At 40.8% G+C, this 17,410-nt stretch overlaps 1 protein-coding gene across 3 annotated transcripts in view; it reads right to left on the bottom strand.

Annotated features, from left to right (window-relative positions):
• The window catches only part of ATRN (attractin), a 172,606-nt gene that overhangs the window by 40,665 nt on the left and 114,531 nt on the right, over window positions 1-17,410 (bottom strand). For all 3 annotated transcript variants that reach the window (XM_088133214.1, XM_088133216.1, XM_088133215.1), the window contains exon 25: window positions 2,675-2,736. In XM_088133214.1, coding sequence (XP_087989340.1) covers window positions 2,675-2,736 — 62 coding nt within the window. The remainder of the gene's footprint in view (window positions 1-2,674; window positions 2,737-17,410) is intronic.

Genomic DNA, 17,410 nt, shown 5'->3' with positions numbered 1-17,410 from the left:
TGGCCTGTACCATTTAACAAATATCTAATAATAAACTTTTCTATGTTTAAATATGTAACATATTTTCTAGTACTGCTCGTAGACGTAGAACCTCCATAAAGACTCCATTTAACTTTCATTCTTTTACGTATATATAGAATCTATACTTATTCTTGACATGATTATATACATAAAAATAATTTAAAAAACCAAACAAGTGACAGGATAAAAAAAAATTAAAAGGAATCTTGAAGAAAAAAGAAAAAAATATATATGGGAGGAAGGGGGGGGGAATCGCAGAAGTTAGTGACTTCCCAAAGGGGATGGCGTGGTGGTTTCATCTCTCTCCTTACACTGAAAATTACTGAACAGTTTCAAACGTTACTAATTGAAGAAAAAGAAAATACTGCTGTGAGTTGAAAAATAAGTGATAAGAGTTGGCAGTATGCCAGGCTCTCTAAATCTAGAAATAGGCAAAACAAACACAAATCGAAGTACAGAAAATAAAAAATTACTGGCATGTCGACTTTTAAACTGAGGCTTTTACTGCAGGGAAACTCTGACTTCTCCTGCGGCAGATTCCGTAGCATGAAACAGAACGAAGCTTGTCCGTCTGCAGGCTTTAAAGGTAAGATAAAGGCCTCTGCATTCAGGGGATGATCGAATTTGTGGATCTCATCTTGATAATTAACGCAAAACGTAGACGGAAAACGCATAAAAATCCTGAAGTTGTATTGATCTGGCAAGACTTCGAGCTTTTGTAAACACTTTCTTTTGAAAGCTCTCTGGTGAAATCAGGATAAATTGATATCAGGCTTTGACTAGAGACCCCACTTCAAAGCAGACTTTACTGATTCCTGGAGAAATATACGTAAAACCTCATCTCTTGGGGTAACACGGAGGAATTGCACAATAATAATATTGGAACGAGTTCCAGTTTTCCTTCTCATTATAGGAATTTTAATCACATGATCAATCTCGACTGAAAAATCTGTTCTCAAAGAAAGGAGCTTTCTGAAAAACATCTTCCATAAATTCGGCCAGGTTGACTTGGAGGGTTTTCAATACCAATCACACATAGGTTTTGCCTACGCCATTGTGACTCCAGATAAGGAATTCGTTTATCCAAAATATTATGGCTGGCTTGAGTTATAGTCTCACGGGCATTTAAACGATCCTCATAGCGAGCCTTTTTTTCCCTTGCATCGTTTTTAAATCACATTGAAGCTCTGCCAGATCTTGTTGGATCGGCTTCAAGAGTTGTACCTGAGCCAGGATCTCTTTTAGTAAAGCCGCAAAAGCCTCGGCAGATAGTGGCGTAGTGAAATTGAGGCAACTGTTGAATGCTTAGGTCTAGCTGCCATTCCAATAGTTTGTTAAAAACAAAATAACACGTAATGCGAAGTTTTATTTACCGAACGATGATAGGCCTTATCCGCACAGTCCGATAAAACAGAAGTTTGAAAGCCTTTTCATTGGGAAAGAGGTGGGCTCACTGGGGCATCCCAAACAGGAAGTCCAATCTGTTTTTATTTCAAGGACTTACAAAAGAGTACCCAATGCATTAGGAGAGCCATGGCTATGAATCCATTCTACAACCAGGAGAACAGTAACATTATGTGCTTGAATATTATTTTACTGTTGACCCAAAGAAAGGGTAAGCCCATTAAGAACAGACAGTCCTAAAATTTAGCTCTCTTAAACGTATCATTATATAGGACAGCCTACTTGGCTTCGTTCTTCCCGTTCAAGTCCTTCTGTCACAATCCTTGTAGATGTATTATTACCTCTAATGCCAGAAGAAGGGAAAGGTGTGCAACAACAATGGCAATTTGTGTGTGATTACAAGAGACCCTGCTATCCAACCTGGATCCCAATTCCCAACAGCTGGGTAGGATGGCACCCCCCAAATAAATTTAACAGGAGCTTATAAAAGAGTTCAATAGGTTTTTTTCTTTTCCATTTTCCATTAGCAACTCCTTAATTTTAATTTTGGTTCTTATCTTGGGAGAGCTTTTCTGCAATACTTAGCAACTGATATCTCTCTTGGGCACCCCACCTTGATGTATTTACAATGCCCTGCACCTATTTTTTGCAAACTGCCACCAGGAGGCAGCAGTTCTCCATTAAGTGCTGCGACGCCCATCAAGATATTATTTTAGGAGATCAGTCATCAGCCAGGCTAGAAATAGCAGAACTGCAGAGTTATGGCTACCCTGCCAAAAGAATCGGGACTTTGAATCTGAAAGATCAGTCTAGCTAAAGTGTGAAATACCAACCCAGAAGCAACCATATCATTTCATATATCCGGCAACTAAGGTGGGTGTGGTAGAATCACAGAATATTTGAGTTGTGAAGGACCTTACAGTATAGGTCATCTTGGGCAGCCCCCTCCTCGTTGCAGGGAACCCCTACCCCATCCCCAGCAGATGGTCATCAAGCCCAGGTTGCAAGGGAGAGCCAACCAACTCTTTGTAGAGTTTGTAGGAAGGAAGGGACCACCCACATTCCCTTCTGTGGTTCAAAATCACCAAGTCCAATCTCTTAAAAGACCAGTTTTTCGTATTTTTCCAGAAAACAACCCATTTGATGTTCTTCAAAGCAAGGTGGACTTACAGATTTCAGAGGGCCTATGTTATCCACACAGGTATATAATATAATAAGAATATAATAATTAGGTGAAGTGATACAATACCTGAAAAAGGTGACAAAGAACTGCACCAGATCCATAAAGTTACTGTGCTGTGAAAATGCAATCTGTAAAAAGAAAATGAAATTAATTATTGTTATTGCAATTGTAACTCTGGTTACAAATTAGCTTGTCACAATGAAATCCTGTTTCATTGGCTAGCATTAGCTTAATGCCTATCCTGGAATCCTTATTCAGAGATTTTTACAATCAACCTTCCTGTTAGGTCCCAAACAGGCTTACAAAACATAAAATGGCTATTTTCTCAAAATCACCACAGAACAGCAGCACACTAGACATATTTAGAACTACTAGAATACACTCTCACACACAATATTCTGAAAATCTGACTCCTAATTAAATTAAATTAATATTAAGTGAATAATAGACTTCTTCATCTTCATCATCCTCCCTCTTTGAGGTATATATAACTCAAGGCGGTGAACATACCTAATACTAGATTTCATCTTAGACTGATGGATAGAAACGCTTTACTTTCATACTAGGCCCAGACCATTCCGCATCAAATATTTTGCAATAAAAATCCTGAAAGGTCTTCTCCTCAGATAATCCAATGCAGAAATCATGAAATCTTCTTCCAGATGTTCTTGGATGGAAAGCAGAGTCTGTTTAACGGTTTGTGCTGCCTCTTATCTCTGCTTCTGAACTATGTCCTTGTGAACATCTTCAGATATTAATGAACCCCTCGTGGAAAATCTCTCAGATACAGAGCCCCTCATTTTTGCCAATAGTCCATCTCAGGGATGGCAGAAGCCCAACCAGCCTCATCAGAGCACACCCCTCAAAAACAAGGCATGGCCCTTTTAACTGGAGCAAAGCTTTCATGGGAAAAATGAGGTTCAACACTCTCTACAGCAGTTGAGGAGAAGATGCAGACCAGTGCTGCTACCAACATACCGATTATCCACTCTCAGCTTGGCCTTGTTAGTTAGCCAAACCTTGTTTCCAACACCAAAGGAGACCACCCCAGTTATGCTGCATTATTCGCACCCAACAATCACAGTCTTTGTAGAATTAGGTAGCAGTAGCCATTCTGGGTTTGAAGTCAGGGAGAGCTGCCTCCGAGAACAAAGCTAACCCAGAGCTGGTCACTCAGAACAGTCCCTGGCAACATAACAGAGAACCTCCTCTGAGCCTAGAAATTCATATGAAAAGTGATATACGGCAGGATTAATCCAAAGCAATTTAACCAAACCATTTTTCCCCTTTCAAAATAATCTTAAAAGTGTATCTCCACTATTTTCCATGATGCAAACAGCTGACCATTGCCTTCATGTTGTTCTAAAGGCATATTCCATTTTTAAACATTTTATTCCTCTATTTTCAAGACTGATTAATCACCATATAGCTAAAAACATAAATCAAAACTATGTGAGTCATGTTTTTTTTTTTAAACACACACACATACAATCAATTAAAAACAACTAAAAGCAGTACAAACTAAAAAAGGCATGAAATGAAAATCTAAACATGTCAGGGAGATAAAAACCTTAAAAACAGCAGCAGAAATGCAAGAGGATTAGAAGGCCCTTGAGAATAAAAAAAAAGTCTTTTCTGCTGCCAGTCTGGTTGCTCTGGGCAGACTCTGCCGCACCTGAAGGACTATGGCTTATTTATTTAAAATACTTTTAGCTCATGCACCAACAGTTGGGTCTCATGGCAGACTATAATCCATTAAAAACAAGAGAAAGACAGCAAATCCAAGTAAAATAAACCAAAAATCAGCTATAAACACACAATAATAAAAAGTAGCCCTGAGAGGCCACCTGGGACAAAAGATAGGGTCACGCAGTCCCCAGTAATGGCCCATCATCCACCTTGGCAAGAGAAGACAGCCAGAGTGCCATGTATTACGGACACTGCTTTCCTCTCTTGTAGACTACTACCCTTATCCCATCTTGTGGAAGAGCAAGGAGCAGGCTTAGATCCTCTTGTAACTGTAAACAGAACTGACCCAACCATTGAATCAACAGGAATGCCCAGCTATTTGTGTTATGCAGGCCAAAATGGACTTCCAATGCAATACTCTTTTTGGGACATTTCCAACAAAATGGAGGTCTTCAGCTTTATCACATTTCCAACAGATGTCATTCGTCATATACACCATACTCATCCTCAGCCGCCCACCTATCCACCAGCCAGCCAGCCAGCCATCTCAACATTGCAAGAACTCATACTTGCCTGAACATCTCTCTCTCTCTCTCTCTCTCTCTCTCTCTCTCTCTCTCTCTCTCTCACTTTGCAAGAAATCACGCTTGCCTGAACTTGAACTCACTTGAAAGAACTCGAATGAAAGGAATCAGACGCCCATTAATGGCAGAAGAGGACAAGACCATAAAGAGGAACTCTGGACTCGTCCCTCCTGCAACAGACTTATTTAAATAGATTTGATGTCAATTTACAGGCAGAGAAGCAGTAACCTACCCCACCAGCCACGGAGCTAGCTGTGCAAGTTATGAGGCTGGCACATGTTGTGTATTTCATTTCATCAAATTAGAGAGCAAGGCAGGGTTTTTGAAGCTGGCAATACAGAAAGAGCTTCCAGGATTTTCTGGTTCCTATTTCGGAAAATTGGAATGTGGAAACAAATTAACATACCCCACAAAAGTGCACGAAGACTGACAAGGCTGAAAACCCAGACTTTCCAGATGGATAAAACAGAGAAATACACTGTGCCTGCCCTGTATAAAATCTTCCGGCTTTCTTCCTGCCACCTCTATTTCTTGAATTTTAACATTCAAGTCAAACAGGCCTCAGAAAGTAATATGAGGCTGCTGTGGCCAGAATTCTAAGTGTTTGTGTTTCTACTGAAAAACAATGTTCTTAATATTTCCAGAACCATGCCCCAAATTATCAAGCTATTTGTTTTTGCTTTGGACAGTGCAGTGTACAGAAATAATAATAATGAGGAGGAGGAGGAACATTTCCCTTGAGCACAAAGTTGAAGATTGATTTTATTTTTATTTTTCAGGAAAAAAAAAAGGCTTCCTTGGTAGAGATTTTGCAACTGAAAAATGCATGTTCCCAATGTCGGGCAGCAAATCAAGGCTTCAGCGTATGTTGAACAGCTCTTATCAATAAAAACGCTTATCATTCTGTGACACATTGGGGAAGAACAACAAAAAGGATTTCATATTTACCCTCCACAGAAATGCGGGGGGGGGAGAATGATTCATAAAGCTCTCCCTGCAGTTGTGTGTCATTAGCATACTCTGATACAAGAACAGCAGAACGCCACACCATATTCTGGAATCAAAGAGGTAGCCGTCTACGTCGTCTAAGGAATCCTAATTGGGGATTGGGGAGGGGGGGTGCAAGGTAGGAAGAGGCACTTTCTCTGTTTTAAGTCAGTCCTTCTCTCTCACCTTAGTCTACCTTTATGACAGCTTGTAATCTGAAAACATAGCTCCTTCCAGCCAACCCAATAAAGGAGGGAGGGAGGGAGGAGAAAAAAGAAGAATGAAAGGAAGAGGGAGGGAGGGAGGAAACTGTGATTCCCAAAATGATAACAGAAGATGCCTGGAGTTGTGGGGGATCCACCACTAGATTGAAGTTTTCAAATAAAGACTGGAGATGACGGGGATCATCTGAGGATGCCTCTCCTGGCCAGGGGATTGGATGAGAAGATCTGCAAGATCCCTCCCAGCCATAGGATTCTTGATGTATAGAGAACCAAATGAGTATCTAGGCAAATGAAAACATTTGAAAAGAACCCCCACCCCACCCTGCCTTTGGCTAGAAGCCCTTTCATTTCAGAGGACACAGGCTGGGGAGAATTCTGTTCGTGTTTGGGAAGGTGGAGGCCAGAGGGTGGACATCATGGGAGTTTTAGGTGCCCACAGAATTTTAAAGGCCCTTTGTGGGGGATAGAGGTCAGAGCAAGAGAAAGATATGTTGGTGTTGATAAAAGAAGTTCTTTCCAACACGTTATGATCAGGAGCCTTGCAGAAGTTTAGTTGTCCAACTCTGTTAGTTGTACTCAATGGGAGGCAAGGAAAAACCAAGGGGTGCTGTACTAATCAATTCCCAGATAAGCTGGTATAAGTGAGAATGATTTTTGCATGCATATGGAGCAATCTTTCATTTCCCCATGACTTCAGAACCCACATTAAGCAAAATCATGTGGGACTCTACCTCCCCCCCAAGATTCCTGTGGCCCCTTCCCTTCTCCTGTTTTGCAAGGAGGTTAAACCAAGACTGTTCTAATGTGCTTTCCATCTGAGCTAATCAGTTTGCAGCACACTTCTTGGGGGGTGTTATTTTTAATATGTGTTTCATTCTGGTTTGTTTCTTAGAATATTGTTGTTACTACTATGCTACATGTGGCCCAGAATCTGTGAGCTGGGATGAGTTAGGAAAAAATGCAAAAAAAATAATAGAGTTTTAATAATATGCACAGTTTGCATCAGGCACAAAATAGGGATTGGTTCAGTGTTTCTCAGCCTTGGGAACTTTAAAATGTGTGGACTTCAACTCCCAGAATTCCCCAGCCAGCATGCTGGCTGGGGAATTCTGGGAATTGAAGTCCACATATCTTAAAGTTGCCAAAGTTGAGAAACACTGTTCTACAGGAAAATCCAACTGCAATTTACAACCACTTTGGTTCACTTTGGAGGGGAAAAAACCCTCTCTTAAGAAGTCTTTTGGATGCAATCAAAGGAAACCTGAGAAAGAACAGGAATATCCCTGGGCAGTGGGCAGGGATACTATGAGCCAGCTGTTCCTAGGGCAGACGTGTGGAGGCTTTGAAAGAGAATTTTACTTTCCTCCTTTATTTCCTCTTTAATCGGGAGAAAGAAAATGTTTTATGGATTAGTTAAGCATCAACAACTCACAATGAAAACTCATCATGGCATAAGTAGTCGGATGCCCTGAAGGGGATAAGATTCACAGGAAACAAAATGAACAGGAACACACACACACTTTCCACTGTTGAGTTTAAGGAAGAGTGAAGTTCAAGCAAGGGATCTTCCTTTCCAACTTGAACAACAAGCCTCCATTTGCCAATGAAACTTCCCTGACTGCTGTTCCCACAAGGATTAAACCCAATATTCTACAAACTACGATTGGGGCTGGGAATAGGAAAATCAAGGCATTCAATGAGGCCGAGGCCACCACAGATAAGGCTTTTCTGCATTCTTCATCTCTTTACACAACACTTGGGTGCGTGAATAAGGAGCAAGACTTTCTCTAAAGACTTGGAAACCAGGAAGAAATCCCTCTGCTGGCCCAGGAGCTCATTGACAAATAGTTTTAAAACCAAGCAAATTAGAAGCAGCTTGTTTTAATGGGAAAAAAAAATCAATAGCTTGCTATTTGCCTAGAAAGCGTGCATTGAACTGATCCTGCAGAAGGAAAGAATCTATTACGAAAGCAGGTTGGAGGACCAGAAATTTACTTTGTGTTTAAATAGGCTCCCTTTACTAGCAAAGATTATATTCCTATGTTTTAGAGATCATGTTAGGTAGTCATCCTCAATAATTGGGACAAAGCACTTTTAGTTGGCAGCAACTGCGGAATAACCAATCCAGCTTTCTCAGAGCATATAATCCATCTGTTCCAAGATATGTTTCCCCTGGCAGCATTTACACATGCCCAACCACCAAAGTGTGGTGCTAACTATCTATAGCAGTGTTTTCCAACTTTGGTAACTAAGATATGTGGACTTTAACTCCCAGAATTCCCCAGCCAGCATGGCTGGCTGGGGAATTCTGCGAGTCGAAGTCTACATATCTTAAAGTTGCCGAGGTCGGAAAACACTGTTGTATAGGAAAACCCAGTTGCAATTTACAATTACTCTGCTTCACTTTGGGGGGAAAAAACCTCTCTTAAGAAGTTAAACTACTTTCTATTCATTTGATCAAAAAGAATACAAAAGAAACTTCTCTTCAATGACCCTGAAACATGCATCACTCAGTGTAAACACAAATGAGCCAATTATGATTTGAGCCACATCTTGTCTTTCCAGGATGAAAGCAAAATAAAACACTTTACATGGAAGCAACACACTTAGAGATGTGTTTGGACTATACTCCAGAGGGGTTAGAAACTTGCAGACCAACACATCTGGAATACGCCAAGATAGAGAACACTACCCTAAACAGTGTAGTAGGATAAAGATTTGCCACTGATCACAGCTACTGTTAAGATGCTTTTCCTTATTTTATTTTGCTCAGAAGTTAGAGGCAGGCCTCTCTTGCTGGAAAATCTGAAAAGAAGCAGGAAGCAAGGATTTATAGATTCCCAGCGTCATCCACCTCTGAAACTGGGAGGCAAAAACGTAATTTGAGCCACACGTTTTTAAAAGAAGCAACGTAATTCTTAAAACAGGAGTACAAAAGTTGGGTGGGGGCATTTGGTACCTCTTTTGTGCAAACTCCCCTGAAATAATTTTTAACAGCCCAAAATGTCAACCCGTCCCATTCCAAGGACAATGCTGGTGACCCCTCTGTGGTCTTTAGAAGACTGTAGGGTAGGGTAGGGTAGAGGTCTGCTCCCAGAGGGGAAAACTTTTCCTACTCCTATTTTAAGATATACTGTTTGTTTGTTTGTTTATTTATTTATTTAAATTTCTATAGCCGCCCATCTCAACCAAGTGACTCTGGGTGGTGAACAATCATAAAAACAATTAAAACAAGTACAATACAGTGCAAAATAAATATATATGGCAGCTGAGAAAAATTATCTTATAATTATCAGTATGGGCAAGAAACGGGCCCCTTAACTAGCTAATATTGCTCTCTGCATAGCAATAACCTTTCCCTCTAAAAGCCCCCTTTCAAAAAAGTTGTGACAACCCACATGTCCGTGCTGAAGGGCAGAAGAGTAGAGGGCATTTTGAGGAGTGAAATTGTTCCATTAAGCCAACGCAGACAAGGAGGACCAGCCGATATGGCTATATCCAACCTCCTGGACCGTTCTGACATTGTGTTTCCAAAGACAAGGAGGTCCAATTCCAAACAGGCCACCGGCAGCTGGAAGGCTGGAGAGACGTAGCCAATAGACAGAAGCCACGCGTCCCAGAATAACAAGTGCTGGGAACAAACGGGGGGATTCTTGCTTTTATCCTCTTTCCTCAAGAGATGTATACAGCCTTTGGTGGAAATGGAATCTGGACTATATCAACTGGAACTTGTGGATGTCCAGTAAAACTCAATTTATACAGAGCATCCATCTACTACAAATTCAATGGAAGAAGAAATTCTGCAAGAAACAGCAAGTCGTGTTAGATGTAAGATTGAGAAAGGACCTAGTACTACTAATGGGTGATTAAAATGCAAGGGTTGGAGAAAAGGAAGAACTCAGAAATCCAAGAAATTTGGACTGGGTCAATGCAGGAGATAGGTTAACAGAGCTTTGTGAAAAGATTTTTTTTTTATTGCCAACACTTGTATCAAACAATATAAATGCACATTCTATATCGGTGTTGCCGGAATTAAACTACAGTTGGGGAAATGCAATTCACCCAACTGGGACTCTTCCAGGTCCAGCCTAGAAAGGATTATGAATTACTGGTTTTCAATATATGGGTTAAATGTAGACATTTAAAGAAAATGGGTGTATGAGAACATACACAGAATCTAAAAGCAATGTAACAAGCAGATTCAGTATGCTTTTCCTATGTGAAAGAGAATCTGAGGAGCTATTAGATAAGAGACTTTGTGAAAACCAACCCCCCCCCCGCAATTCCACTGTGTTCTATGGGATATTTTCCAACATCTTTTAGCAAAATTGTGTGTGTGTATGTGCCTGCGCATCCATATATACACATACACACATCTCCATACTTGATCCATTTTAGTGCAGTTTGGATAGCAGGTAGCATTCAGCCTGATATGCCTTTTCAACTGTTACTGTGTCCTTGAGTTGAAAACAAGGGAAAAAGGCATTCATATAAAATTTCCTTCTTTCTCATGGACAAGTCTCAAAATATTTCAATTTTTTTGTTGTTGTTGAGTGATCTGTAATGCAACACAGATAACTCAACCTACTTCAAGTTTTGTTTGATAAGAACCCAACCAACTAGGAATGGTCCAAAAGTATGTTTCTCATTTAGCTGTTCTGAGCTTGAAAGAAAATAGCCTTTCATTTAAAAATCAACTCTAGGCACAAGGCTTTCTCACACATGGTAACATTTCATAATTTGCAGTATAACAAAGAAAGTATTTCTGCTTCCCTTCTTCTGTAACACAAACATAACTGACATCCAAGTTGTGTCCTGGGGGGGGGGGGTGGCTTTTTGTGTGTGTGTCTGTGGTGGTGGGGAGAACAGAGAGTTTTCATAACAGGTGAACATATTTAATAAAAGGAAGTTCACACATCACTCCAAATATTGTCTGAAATAGGGAAAGGCAAATGACCTGATATTTTATTCAGAAGAGTCCATATACAGTGCTTTTGGAAAGTATTCAGTCGCCCTTCACTTTTTTCAATTTTGTTATGTTGCAGCCTGATACTACAATCGTTCAAATTCATTTCTTTTCTCATTAATCTACACTCAGTACCCCATAATGACAAAGTGAAAACAGAATTTTAGAAATGTCTGTAAATTTATTAAAAAGGAAAAACTGAACTATCACATTGGCTAAGTATTCAGACCCTTTGCAACAACACTTGAAATTTAGCTCAGGTGCCTTCCATTTCTCTTGATCGTTACTGAGCTGTTTCTACACCTTGACTGGAGTCCACCTGTGGTAAATTAAATTGACTGGACATGATTTGGAAAGGCACACACCTCTCTATAGAAGGCCTCACAGCTGACAATGCACACTGTACCAGAGCAAAAGCCATGAGGTCAGAGGAACTGCCTGCAGAGCTCAGAGACAGGATTATTGCAAGGCACAGATCTGGGGAAGGCTACGAAAAAATTTCTGCTGCACTGAAGGTTCCCAAGAGCACAGTGGCCTCCATAATTCTCAAATGGAAGAAGTTTGGCACAACCAGGACTCTTCCAAAAGCTGGTCACCCAGCCAAAGTGAGCAATCGGGGGAGAAGAGCCTTGGTAAGAGAGGTGACCAAGAACCCAAAGGTCACTCTGACTGAGCTCCAGAGATCCTGTGTGGAGATGGGACAAAGTTCCAGAAGGACAACCATCACTGCAGCCCTCCACCAATCTGGGCTTTATGGCAGAGTGGCTAGACGGAAGCCTCTCCCCAGTGCAAAACACATGAAAGCCCGCTTGGAGTTTGCAAAAAAGCACCTGAAGGACTCTCAGACTGTGAGGAACAAGATTCTCTGGTCTGATGAGACCAAGATTGAACTGTTTGGCCTCAATTCTAAACATTATGTCTGAAGGAAACCAGGCATTGCTCATCACCTGACCAATACCATCCCAACAATGAAGCATGGTGGTGGCAGCATCATGCTGTGGGGGTGTTTTTCAGCAGCAGGGACTGGGAGACTGGTCAGGGTTGAGGGAAAGCTGAATGGAGCAAACTACAGAGAAATCCTCAATGAAAACCTGTTCCATAATGCTCAGGACCTCAGACTGGGCCGAAGATTCACCTTCCAACATGACAATGATCCTAAGCACACAGCCAAGACAACACAGGAATGGCTTAGGGACAACTCTGTGAATGTCCTAGAGTGGCACAGCCAGAGCCCTGACTTGAACCCTATTGAACATCTCTGGAGAGACCTGAAAATGGCTGTCCAACCGACGGTCCCCATCCAACCTGATTGAGCTTGAGAGGATTTGCAAAGAAGAATGGCAGAAAATCCCCCAATCCAGGGGTGCAAAGCTTGTCGCATCATACTGAAAGACTTGAGGCTGTAATTGCTGCCAAAGGTGCTTCAACAAAGTACCGAGTAAAGGGTCTGAATACTTAAGTACATGTCATATTTCAGTTTTTTCTTTTTAATAAATTTACAGACATTTCTAAAATTCTGTTTTCACTTTGTCATTATGGGGTACTGAGTGTAGATTAATGAGGAAAAAAAATGAATTTGAACGATCGTAGTATCAGGCTGCAACATAACAAAACTGAAAAAAGTGAAGGGGGTCTGAATACTTTCTGAATGCACTGTATTTCTTACATATTTCCTGTTTCTACAGGAGCTCCCCCCCTGCAAAAAAAAGTACAGTAATATCTTTTTTATCATATCTTTCAATTGAAATTCACACAACAACATCCCATCAGCATTTGAGTGCAAGACCCAGAAAAAGTTCCACTTTTTAGAATAGAATAATCTGGACCTACAGCACTCCCAACTGAACAACAGGAACATTGAAAACTTTAGCAACATAGCTAGAAGCTATCAGTTCAAACCTACCAACTCTGTTGCTTGGAGGATACGGGCGTATAATTCCTTGGGGCATTTCAGCCTTTCATACCCTAATGCTCTTGGCCAAAAAAGATGGATTATTTCAATAAGGCTTCCTTACCTGGTTACTCAAAGATTGTAAGGACACAAAGTGGAGCTACATTCAGGCTACATTTAACACCAGGAATATTCTCTCTCCAAAAAGAACAAAAATCCCCAAATTACCCTTTAAAAACAAATATGTTTCATTCTCTGTTAAATGTCAACAGGAGCTCTTCCTGCTTGCACAGGTCACTGCATGAAGCAAACCAACCACAAACGCAGGGAAAACATTTGATTAGGAACAAGACCAGCTAATGCAGTCCCCAAGGCTGCTAAACCCAAAAGCTGATGATAAATCATCTTTCCTCCACCATGCCCTCTCGGTTTCTAAAAAGGTTCACGGGGGTTCCTAGAAACATCTGCAAAGAATGATCACACCAAGAGACCCTCAAAGAACCATCTACTGTGTATTCCTTTTCCAACACATACCTAAATAAACTTAAATAAAAAAAAATCCCCAAACATTCAAAGCCATTCCTGAGTCTGCATTGTAATATCTGCAATATCTGCAATAATATCTGCATTTATTATGTAGCCTTTACCCTTTTCCTTCGTGGTCTCACCTTGGCCTTCCTGGCCTCATCCCTCAAATTCTAACTTTTGAATTGCCTCTGTACTTAAACCCATCTCTTTTGACATTACGGTGATGTTCTTCCTCTTCATTCCTGATTGTCTGGTGGATCCTGCATGATCTGTTAGTTACAACTCTTGTACCCACAAACAGCATCGCTGCTACTAACACTACTCACAGTATTAAGGAAGAAGCAATAGGCTTTATATATAGACCACAAACTAAGCTGAACCTAGCTATTCAAACTGGTGGGAATGGAACAAAATAAGCAATGACTACATGTCCAGAAAGAGACAAACAAACTTATTTAGTGACAGACTATCTTTCTTTCATTTGTTTCTATCATTTATAGACTGCCCCAATAGCACTTCAGGGAATATATGTGAACAAATCCAAAATCAGTGTATCTCAAAAATTAAAAACCAGGCAATTAAACAACAACAACTACACACCATCAATAATAGAACAAGATGGATGCTCTGCAGCAGGTGGGTTTTAAGGGCCTTCCTAAGTGTGAGGGGGATGGAGCCATCACACTTCTGGGGATAGCGTATTCCACAATGAGGGCTACCACTAACACATCCTACTTCCTAGTCTATGTCATGGCCCAAGACCCAGACTCTGACTCTGAAAAAGCTGCTCCAGCTGAACCTGTGGAGTGTCAGCCTCAGGAGACACCAAGCCAGGAATCACCTGAGGTTGATCAAGCCCAGGCACCAACAAAACACCTGGAGCAGTCCAATGATGAGGCACAGCCTCCAAGCCCTCAGACTTGATGAGAAGAGCAGAGAGCAGAGCAAAGATGCTCAATGAGGCTCCTTGCCAAGCAAAGGAGAAGCTATCTTAATTGAAGAGAGCTGGCTGCAGCCTGATTTAAGAGGCAGCCCTGACCCTGTTGCTCCATTGGAAACAGCTGTCTGATCTCCTGCTCTGGTGTGTCATTCCTATGAGTAGAAGCTCATGTAAAAAAAAAACAAACCCTGACATTCTGAAAACCATTGGACTGGCTGATGAACCTGGCTTGGTTCTCTGAACTTTGGACTAAGTTTTGAACTCTCTTCTGTGTGTTCCTGTTGAAAGCAAAACTAAACAGGCAAGCTTTCTTTCCAAGAGACTGTTTTGATTTACATTCCTTTTTTCATCCACTGTTTACCTACTCAGCCTTGAGTAAATTACTATTATCACCTAGTAACTGTGGGTGAGTGAGTTTGAAACAGGACAGTCCAAGCCTCCTTCATTTCCTATCTTTGGCTGGCCCTCTCTCATGTTCATTCAAGACAATCCCTCACTGATATATCCTAGTGCCATAACATAAAGAGCTCCACGAGTGATAAGCAGCACTTTGAATTAGTGGCCCATCAAGCACATTACTAGATATAGCATAGGTCAATGGTTTATTGTGATTGCTGGACCTGGTTCCTTAACAGCAAGACCTGATATTAGCAATGAATTCAGGATCAGGGAGTCTCAACTGGAGACCTCCATGCCACCAGGTCCTTGGGCAACCCTTTACCCCCTTCCCAGAAACAGAAGTACAAATACTGGAACCACATCTACCAATACACAATGCTGCAGACGATCCTTGAGATGGAAGGCTGATACCAAGCTAAGAAAAAATTGGATACAAATTCATACTTTGATAAAGAGGATTTTAAAGATTAATATTCAGTTGAAGCCAGAATTTTTCCTTTTAGGACTAATGGAGAAACAGAAAAAAAGCCATGGAAGATCGTTTCAATATGTGATTACTGTGGTGAGATTATTATATGCAGAGAGATGGAAAGATTCGACAGTACCCACTATGGAGGAATGGTTGGTGAAACTGTCAGATCTTGCTGAGATGGATAAACTAACTTTTTTGATTAGAGAAAAGACATTATCTACATTTATTGGTGATTGAAAAAATCTTATGGACTTTTTGCATAAAAATGAACTTGTGATTTATGGTTTTGATGATTAGACAGTATAGACTATAGATAGGAGAGTATTATGATCTAACTTTAGAGAGAGAGGTTAAATATAATTGTACTTATAACTGCTGTGAAGAATATCGGAAGCCACTGCTTTGTATCTTTTTTCCCCCCTATTTTTAACTTTTTTTCTTTTCTTGCACTTTTTGCCTTCTCTCTGCTTTCTTTTTCTCTTTATATTAGTTTTGATCTTCGTTTTAAAAAGTTTTAATAAAAATTACATATAAAAAAGGAGATGGAAGACTGATACCCATTGAAGAGAACGGATCTCTGGGGCCGGGCTGTATTCTTAGTGGCAGTGTTTAAGAGCTCAGTTTGCCACTGATCAATGCTAAAGCAACATCAGCTTTTAAGTTGTTGTACTGTCTTCCTGTTCAAAAATTGCTTTCCTGGCTTCTGATCCTTTGCTTGTAATTCTGACTAAGCCTTGTGTAATGAACTGTATCTAACACCGAACTTTTACTTGCCTTGTTCCTATTGCCAACTCCCCTTGTCTTTCCTTCTCCTAGAAGCAAGGATGAACAAGCTACATAAAAACAAGTACTGCCCTGTGACTTTTCACTAGAGCCTCTAGAGATCCTTCATAAGACTCTGACTAAAGCTTTGCTCTAGTTCTGGTTTTGCTGGAGATGAAATCTGTGGAAGAATGCAAAGGATAATTTCCCTGTTGGAACTGCAATATAAGACTTCTCAATTGAGATGCCTGCTGATCTGGGTCACTATCTAGTTTTTGGTGATAAGTGCAGGTGTTTATATTCTGAAAGGCCCTTGATTGATTGTCATTGTCTTTTTGATGGATAGGTCTCTGCTTGCTTGCATGGATAATTCGTTACTGAGTGGCTTCCGTCTATGGTTATATTACTTTACCCTGTTGCTGTTGCTGTCATAGTACTAAACTAATTCTGAGATGCTTAACTGCTTTGTGATTTTACAGCAGGGAACTTTTGGTACAGACTTCAGGGGAAGAGGAGCTCAAACAAAGCACTATTTAGGGAACAGGGAAAAGAAGTTGAGAACTTTAGAACAAGTAAATTGAATGAGATTCCCACTTGAAAGCAAGGCTATGGTATGATGAGCCCACGAAAATTAGAAGCTAATGACAACCTTCTCAGTGTTGCCTAGGGTAAAGCAATCCTGTTCACCGTGCATATTTTCTTTGAATTCTGCTTCAAATCTCCCTTAGAGCTGCAGAGATACTCATCAATGAGAACTATCATGGTGGAGGGTTGGATTCTCCTCAGCCATGGAGCTCACTAGGAAACTTTAGGCTAAGGACTATCTCTCAGCCCATCTCCTGGTTTGTTGTGAGGATCAAATATATGGGTGGAAGGAAAACAATATATTGCATATTGAGCTCCTGAAAAAAAGGAGGGCTGCAGATCTAAAAAGTTTCCTCTAAAAATGGTACTCAACAACATGTTTGAACAGGAAGGACAATGACCAACTGGAGCATGCCTGGAGGGTAAAAGAATCACCAAAAAGAACAAAAGAACAACCCATTACTGCCTGGAAGGAAAACTGTATGAGGAATGATTGGAGGCACTGAATGTATTTTGCTTGGAAAAGAGAAGTCTGCAGGGAGATATGATACAAGCACCTGAAGGTCTATCATGTGGAAGATGGGGCGGAATATACAAGAAGCAATAGGTTTAAATTACAGGAAAATAGATTTCACATGGATTTCAAGAAAAATGTCCTGATGTAAGAGCGGTTCAGCTACGGGACACCCGAGGACATGGCAGAGTCTCATTTCTGGAGATGTTTAAAGCCACCTGTTGGGATGCTGCAGTAGATGTTGCACTGGGCAGGAGGTTG

Source organism: Python bivittatus, unplaced genomic scaffold (assembly GCF_059951505.1).
Source record: "Python bivittatus isolate LINGU-HERP-01145 unplaced genomic scaffold, Pbiv_v1 ctg000070_np1212, whole genome shotgun sequence".
Taxonomy (NCBI): domain Eukaryota; kingdom Metazoa; phylum Chordata; class Lepidosauria; order Squamata; family Pythonidae; genus Python; species Python bivittatus.
Note: the sequence above shows the minus strand (reverse complement) of the source record. Positions and strands in the feature narration are given on the sequence as shown.